This window comes from Rhinopithecus bieti, unplaced genomic scaffold, assembly GCF_001698545.2.
Source record: "Rhinopithecus bieti isolate Rb0 unplaced genomic scaffold, ASM169854v2 scaffold_31823, whole genome shotgun sequence".
Classification (NCBI taxonomy): domain Eukaryota; kingdom Metazoa; phylum Chordata; class Mammalia; order Primates; family Cercopithecidae; genus Rhinopithecus; species Rhinopithecus bieti.
Window position 1 is genome coordinate 2,184,696 of NW_016814121.1, and position 8,237 is coordinate 2,192,932.

The 8,237-nt window shown below is 53.8% G+C and overlaps 1 protein-coding gene across 1 annotated transcript; it reads right to left on the reverse strand.

The window, feature by feature from the left end:
- Positions 1-2,909: 2,909 nt before the first annotated feature.
- PRRT1B (proline rich transmembrane protein 1B) lies at positions 2,910-7,962 on the reverse strand. Its single transcript, XM_017849891.1, has 3 exons — positions 7,381-7,962; positions 6,220-6,363; positions 2,910-4,056 (listed from the first exon to the last, which is right to left on the reverse strand). The coding sequence occupies exons 1-3, from the start codon at positions 7,960-7,962 to the stop codon at positions 3,907-3,909; spliced, it is 876 nt and encodes a 291-aa protein (XP_017705380.1). The 3' UTR covers positions 2,910-3,906.
- Positions 7,963-8,237: the final 275 nt, after the last annotated feature.

Consider the following 8,237-nt stretch of genomic DNA (forward strand, 5'->3'; position numbering starts at 1 on the left):
GGAAGAGTCTCACTCTGACGACGGGGCTGGAGTGCAGTGGCCAGATCTCAGCTCACTGCAAGCTCCGCCTCCCGGGATTAGGCCATTCTCCTGCCTCAGCCTCCCGAGTAGCTGGGACTACAGGCGCCCGCCACCTCGCCCGGCTAGTTTTTTGTATTTTTTAGTAGAGACGGGGTTTCACCGTGTTAGCCAGGATGGTCTCGATCTCCTGACCTTATGATCCGCCCGTCTCGGCCTCCCAAAGTGCTGGGATTACAGGCTTGAGCCACCGCGCCCGGCTTTTTTTTTTTTTTGAGACAGGCTCTTGCTCTGTCACCCAGGCTGGAATGCAGTGGCGTGATCACAGCTCACTGCAGCCTTGACATCAGGCTCAAGCAATCCTCCCAGTCTAGTCTCCCAAGTAGCTGGGACTACAGACCCATGCCACAATACCTGGCTTTTTTTTTGTAGAGATGATCTCGCCTTGTTGCCCAGGCTGGTCTCAAACTCCTGAACTCAAGCACTCCTCCCACCTTGGCCTCCCAAAGTGCTAGGATTATAGGTGTGAGCCACGATGCCTGGCCCATACATACATTAGTAACAGATATCATCAGTCTCTTTTCTACGAAGATGATGGCAATACATATCCACCAGTAATATAATAAATGTGAGACAGTGAGCAGTCCCCCTGCAACTCTAGATGTGTTCAACTTTTCTAATTCTTTCACAATCCGGTGGGTAAAAATCATATCTCATGACTTAAATCTGCATGTTCCTGAAATATAAGACTCCAATAAATCAATCTTTCCTTCTATGGTTTTCTAGATTTTAAATGGCCTCCCATTTCCATACCCCAGCACCCTGAAGTTATACAAATATTTCCCTAAGCTTTCTTCTATTACAATTAGAGCTTCATTTTATACTTAGCTCTTTAATCCATATTGAATTTATTTTTGCATACAGTATTAGAATAATTATTTTTTCCAACCAGACAGCAACTCTTATTAGGAACCTTCTTTTACTCACTCAGTTAAAATGCCATTTTTAGTAAGTGCTGACTTTCCACATATACTTGTAATGTTTTCTAGATTTTCAGTAATTTTTCACTGATTTAACTCTGTGGCAATGCCACGCCATTTTGACTGTAGCTTTATGGTAAGTTTTAATATCTGGTGAAGAAAGTCCCCTCTCATTCAACTTAAAAAATGATTAGCAATCTTTGCATATTTTTCCTCCCAAATTAATTTTAAAATAGTTTTTGTCAATTTATTTAAAGCTGGGTTTTCTTGCCAGAATTGTATTAAATCTAAAAATATCGGCCGGGCGCGGTGGCTCAAGCCTGTAATCCCAGCACTTTGGGAGGCTGAGACGGGTGGATCACGAGGTCAGGAGATTGAGACCATCCTGGCTAACACGGTGAAACCCCGTCTCTACTAAAAAATACAAAAAACTAGCCGGGCGAGGTGGTGGACGCCTGTAGTCCCAGCTACTCGGGAGGCTGAGGCAGGAGAATGGCGTAAACCCAGGAGGCAGAGCTTGCAGTGAGCTGAGATCCGGCCACTGCACTCCAGCCTGGGCGGCAGAGCGAGACTCCGTCTCAAAAAAAAAAAAAATCTATAAAAAAGCTATTTGTATCTTACATCTTCTACATCTAAACAAACATCTTGTTTGTTTTTTGGTCTTTTTTATTTATTTATTTTATTTATTTTGAGGTGGAGTCTCACTCAGTCACCCAGGCTGGAGTGCAGTGGCTCGATCTCAGCTTACTGCAACCTCTACCTCCAAAGTTCAAGTGATTCTCCTGCCTCAGCCTCCCAAGTAGCTGGGATTACAGGTGAGCACCACCATGCTTGACTAATTTTTGTATTCTCAGTGGAGATGAGGTTTGGTCATGTTGGTCAGGCCAGTCTCAAACTCCTGACCTCAGGTGATCCACCCCACTCAGCCTCCCAAAGTGCTGGGATTACAGGCATGAGCCACCGCACCTGGCCTTTTGGTAATTTTTAAAAATAATTTTCTTAATTTGGTGTCCAGATCTTTTGTTAAATTATTCCTAAATTTTACTGTTGTCATCACTAAGTTGAATTTTAAATTTTTCCAAGTGTACCTGATTATTACTATTGCTTTTGTGTATTTATTTTGTATCCAACCACTTTACTGAGTTATCTCTCTTACTAGTTCCATGTTTTTTTAATTGACTCTTGGATAGGCTAGCTAGGTAATAATTTTCTCTTCTAGTTTTTTTACTAGAAATTTCACTTTTTTATTTTTTGCATTGGCTGGAACTTCACAACAATGTCGAATAGAGACACCAGGGGGCATCCATGTCATGATCTTGGTTTTAATGTCTTTTAGTCGTTTTGATAATTTCCCACTTACTTAGCTATTGGTTTGAGTACCGGCTTCGGCGTCACTAGGAAGCTTATTAGAAATGCAGAACCTCGGGCTCTGCTTACTGAACCAAAATCCACAGTCTCCAGGCTGCTCATCACGTGTTTCCTCATGCCTGCCTCTCCAGCTTTCTGCAGGAGGGACTGGGCTGGGCTCGGCCACTCTCCTGTTTCAGCCCCCAGTGCCAGGGTTGTAAGCAGCACGCCATGGCTGCTCTGAAACCAAACGATTTAGCTTGAGCTATCAATCTTGTGTGGCTCAGCTGGGGGTCCCCTTCCTCTTCTCTCTGCAATGGTTTTTTGTTTGTTTTTGAGGCGGAGTCTCACTCTGTCACCCAGGCTGGAGTGCGGTGGCACAATCTCAGCTCACTGCAACCTCCGCCTCCCAGATTCAAGCAATTCTCCTGCCTCAGCCTCCCGAGTAGCTAGGATTACAGGTGCCTGCCACCATGCTCGGCTAATTTTTGTATTTTTAGTAGAGGCAGGGCTTCACCATGTTGACTAGACTGGTCTTGAACTCCTGACCTCGGATGGTCCACCCGCCTTGGCCTCCTAAAGTTCTGGGATTACAGGCATGAGCCACCTCGCCCAGCATCTGCAGTGGTTTTGAATCTTGTTAAAATGCAGGGTAATTCTTGGGACCACAGCTAATGGGACTGGGGTACCAGGCATCTGATGCCAGGGTCATAGGTACAGCTCTACAGGCTGGTGGAGGAATCTTGGTTCAAGTGCTCCCCAATCAGGTGGCCCTCGTCAAACGAGGACCCGGCTGATCCTCTATCATTTGGTGGTTCTTGCCAGCACTGCCTGTATGCCAACAGCATCTCAGAGAGGGGTGGGTAGGGTGTCCTGGAGCCCCACTGTGGACAGATGTTGCCGTGGGCCCTGGAAGAGAGCTAGGAAGTGTCCCCAAAGTAGCAATGTGAAGCTCTGCATGGGGTGTCGCTTTGTGTTGATTGACCAGACACTGTGGCCCTGGTTTCTGGATGTAGGGTCAGCATGAGGGACCCTGTCTCCTGGGGCGGGGAAGAGATAGAGGAACAACCAGCCAGGAGCGACCATACTCCACTCTCCCACAGGGAAAGGTAATACTGGCAGCCCGATCACCTCAACTGGGCTGGAGGTTGGGCAGGGGGTGGAGGTTGCAGTGTCCTTCCAGATGGCTCTGAAGACAGTGAAGGCTTTGGCCCCTACAGTGGCCTCCCAAGGGCACAGATGAAGGCAAGAGGAGTCCCACGAAGGCCTTGAGAGGAGGCACCTAGGAAATGGGCCTCTGGTGGGCTCCAGTACCACAGCTGGGGCCGGGCTCTGGAGACACCGTGGATTAGGACACTGACTGAGGCTCCAGTGGGCCACCTGTGGGGGCTGAGAAGGCTGAGGCCTGGCCACAAGTCAGTTGAGGGTTGCCAAGCCTGCCCTCTTCTGGCCCCTGGATTCCCTCTGCAGGCGAGAGCTGGCCACCGGCAGAGAAAGGGTCTGGCCCGGCCAGTTATCCCTGCGCATCCCGGCATCCAGCATCCCCGCAGGAGCCACAGCCTCAGGGAAGGTAGAGAGCCACCACCACGTAGATGACCCAGCTGGTGGACACAAAGACCCCGAAGAGCAGGCTGAAGAGCACCAGCGAGCGGGCCTTCCGCGAGGCCTCCTCGGCCTGGACCAGGTCGCCCCTGCCCAGGGCTGCACGGGTCTGCAACGAGACAGGGAGGCAGTGGTGGGAGCGAACAGGGAGCCCCCCACTCCCTCCCAGTGCGACTGAGGGCCAGGCCCAATTCCACAAACTTGAGAAACTGACACACTGAAAAGGTCAGGGACCTGCCAGGCCCACAGCTCAAAAGGCGGCAGGAGTGAAGGCAGTGGCGGCCGCCAGCCATCGGGTGCTTGTCACGCTCAGCACTGACAGATGCCCTCAGCTTCAACCTCTACCATCCTTGCAGCAGCCCTAAGGCTGACCCCACTTTGCAGATGTGGAAACAAAGGCTCAGAGAAGTTAAGTGACCTACCCGGGGCACACCACTAATGGTGGAGCCAGAATTCACCAGCAGGCAGCAGCCTCTCACGTCCCACCTCTGAGTTGTCCTGAGAGCTGCCTTCTGCTTATGGCTGGGGGCTTGAACAGCAGAGTGAAGCCAGGGCTGAGACCAGGTCAGCCTTGAGCATAGGCCCCCAGAGGCTTGCCTGCTTTTGTTTGTTTATTTCTTAAGACAGAGTCTTGCTCCATCTCCCAGACTGCAGTGCAGTGGTGCAATCTCAGCTCACTGCAACCTCCACCTCCTGGGTTCGAGTGATTCTCCTGTCTCAGCCTCCCGAGTAGCTGGGGCTACAGGTGCCCACCCCCATGCCCAGCTAATTTTTGTATTTTTACTAGAGATGGGGTTTCACTGTATTGGTCAAGCTGATCTCGAACTCCTGACCTCAAGTGATCCACCCACCTCGGCCTCCCAAAATGCTGGGATTACAGTCGTGAGCCACCACACCCAGCCCTATTTCTGTCTCTATTAGAGTGTCATCACATTGGCATCTTTGAATTCCCAGGGCCTAATAAATAGATGAATGGATAGAGGGATGGATGGGTGGATGGATGGGTGGGTGGATGGATGGATGGATGGATGGAGACTAGAGAGATGATGGGTGGTAAGTGGGTGTATGGATGAGTAGATGGATGGATGAATGGAGAGATGGATGGATGGGTAGGGATTGGTGGATGGCTGAGTAGGCAGATGGATGAATAGTGGGGTGAGTGGATGGAAGATGGTAGATGGATGATGGATGGATGATAGATGGATGGAGGCTAGAGAGATGGTGGATGGGCTGGGCGCGGTGGCTCACGCCTATAATCCCAACACTTTGGCAGGCCGAGGTGGGTGGATCACCTGAGGTCAGGAGTTCAAGACCAGCCTGGCCAACATGGCAAAACCCCATCTCTATTAAAAATACAAAAAAATTAGCCGAGTGTTGTGGCAGGTGCCTGTAATCCCAGCTACTTGGGAGGCTGAGGCAGGAGAATTGCTTGAACCCGAAGGGTGGAGGTTGCAGTGAGCCGAGATCACGCCATTGCACTCCAGTCTGGCAACAGAGCAAGACTCTGTCTCAAAAAATAATAATTTAAAAAAAAAATGGCCGGGCGCGGTGGCTCACGCCTGTAATCCCAGCACTTTGGGAGGCAGAGGCGGGCAGATCATGAGGTCAGGAGATTGAGACCATCCTGGCTAACACGGTGAAACCCCGTCTCTACTAAAAATACAAAACAATTAGCCGGGGCTGGTGGCGGGCTCCTGTAGTCCCAGCTACTCGGGAGGCTGAGGCAGGAGAATGGTGTGAACCCAGGAGGCAGAGCTTGCAGTGAGCCAAGATGGCACCACCGCACTCCAGCCTGGGCAACAGAGCGAGACTCCGTCTCAAAAAAAAAAAAAGAGAGAGAGAGATGGTGGATGGGTGGGTGGATGGATAAATGGGTGGGTGAGTGGATGGGTAGCTAGGGAGACGGAGAGTTGGAGAGATGGAGTGGATGGATAGATTAGATGAGCATAGGAATGAATGAGCAGATTGTACCCCCTTTAAAACACAAGCCCCCACTGGAATGGGCAGCATATCGGGACTTATCAGTCATTCACAACTTTACTGTGAATTATTTTGGCCAAACATTCCACAGCACATTTTGAGTAGTTGGGGGCAGAGACAGGAGGGGCAAGGACCCCACAAACAATTGGGCTCTGACTTCCCAATTCTCACCCCCCTCCAGAGGGAGAGACGCCAGAGACCGTGTTGCTGGAAGAGGGGTTCTGTGGACCCACTGGGGCACCAGTGGCTGCGTGCTAGGAGAGGCTGTGCCCAGGGCCGCCCCCGCACCTACCTCGTGGGAGTAGACGATGGCGATGAGGCCGGTGAGCAGACAGCAGAAAAGGGTCACCAGCACTGACTCCATCATGTAGTCCTTTGGCAGGGGCCTGTGCTCGACCGTGACAGGGCCTGGCATGCCAGCCATCGGGCCATTGTACTGTGGGGGCAGAGCCACAGTGGTGAGGAACTGGCCCAACCTCCGGACAGCAGAGTGAGTGAGAAGGCCAGCCAGGCCATGCAAGTTCTCTCACTCACTCCCCAAGTCCCCACCCGTTGAGGCTGCAATTCACGGAGGGGTTGGGTCAGGGTGCCCCTCTGCCCTCTCCCTCTTGCACCCCTGGCCACTGAGTCCCGCTGAGCCCTCAGTCCTGCCCTCTACAGTTGGCTCAGCCCAGGGTCCAGCCTCTGTGATATTTTATCGTCCTCACTGGGCTTGCCACCCCTCCCTGAGGGGCCTCCGATCCTTCCCCCACAGGCAGCCCAGGATTTTTGTTTGGTTTTATTTGTATTTTTATTTTGGAGGCAGAGGCTTGCTCTATCACTCAACCCGGAGTGCAGTGGTGTGATCTCGGCTCACTGCAGCCTCGACCTCCCTGGCTCAAGCAATCCTCTTGCCTCAGCCTCATGAATAGCTGGGGCTACAGGCGTGCACCACCATGCCCGGGTAATTATTTTTACATTCAGTAGGGATGAGGGCTCACTATGTTGCCTAGGCTGGTCTGGAACTCCTAAGCCCAAGCCATCTGCCCGTCTTGGCCTCCCAAAGTGCTGGGATTACAGGTATGAGGCATCGCGCCCGGACTGTTTTGTTTTTAAAGAAAATCTAATCAAGTCACCTCCTATACAAAGTTTCTGGGGTCCCTCACCACGGGTCCCACCTTCCTCCCCTCCCTACCAAGCCAAACAAGCCTCCACCATCCCCAGAACGTCCAGTCTCGGCCCCTCTACGCCTGTGCAATGCCCTCTGCCCAGGGCGCCTGTCATTCTCTTTGCCTTAGCCCCCCTGTTCATCCTCCAAAACCCCACTCAAATGCCCCCACCTCTAAGGAGCCTCCAGGACTCGCCCGCCCCCAGGCCAAGGTGGCGCTTCCTCCTCTGCAAGGACAGAAGTGACCCCTCGCCCTCCGCACGGACGCCCCCGACCACGCGCAGACAGCACGCGGCCGCCACTCACCACGGGGAAGGGGAAGGCGGCCCCGGCGGGCGACGGGAAGAGCGCGGGTGGCGTGGGCGCGGCCGGGTAGAGCTGAGCGGGCGGTGGGAAGAGCGCAGACGGCGCGGGCTGCAGGAGCACGGGCACCTGCGGGAAGGGCGGGTACAACAGCGGCGCGGCCTTGGGGTCCGGGGGCGCGTAGGGCGGGGGCTCCCCAACAAAGCCGATGTGTGGGGCGCTGCTGGCCGCCGCCTTAGAAGCCAGACCGGCCTCGCCCACCGCCTGGGCCGGGGTGTCCTCTGGTGCGGGCTCGCTGCCCCCCGCGGCCCCGTCCTCGCTGGGCGCCCCATCCTCATCCAGGGGCCGCGGGCGGCGCGGGAGCTGCGGCAGCGCGGGCTGCTCGGAAATCTGGGGATCCTCGGGGGCGGCGGGCTTCGGGGACTCCGGGGTCCTCGGGGTGGCGGGGCTGCCGCCCCTTTTGTGTCGGACCCTAGAAAGAAATGGCAGCAGCCGTAAGCAAGAGGCCGCCAGGCTGGGTGGGACCTCCCTGGTCCCGAAGCTCCCACGAACCAAGCTCCCAGGCCCTCTGCAGCTGGGCCTCATAGGATCTTGACCCAAAGGGACTAGAAAACAGGCCCAGAGGGGCCACCTGCCTTGCTAGGGTCACACAGACTGAACGGCTCGTCTGGGTGGGAACCCAGGCTGCTGGCCCCGCCCCTCCCCGCGCTGCCCCGCCCCCTTTCCTTGGCAGATGGCCTCTGTTGGGAGGTAGTTTCGCCCCCAACTAAGGCCTTTATGTCAAAGCTAATTGGACCAGAAAAGGAGAATCAGCCCAGGGAAGCCCCTGATTGGCTGTCCTGAGATACACCTCCAATGAA

Bases quoted from the DNA above. Each gene is read 5' to 3' on its own strand.
- PRRT1B (XM_017849891.1), bottom strand. From the start codon at position 7,962: ATGAGGCCCAGCTGCAGAGGGCCTGGGAGCTTGGTTCGTGGGAGCTTC. The intron at 6,364-7,380 runs GTGAGTGGCGGC...CTGCCCCCACAG, and splicing joins CCGCCTTCCCCTTCCCCGTG to TACAATGGCCCGATGGCTGG. The intron at 4,057-6,219 runs GTAGGTGCGGGG...GTCTCGTTGCAG, and splicing joins CCATCGTCTACTCCCACGAG to ACCCGTGCAGCCCTGGGCAG.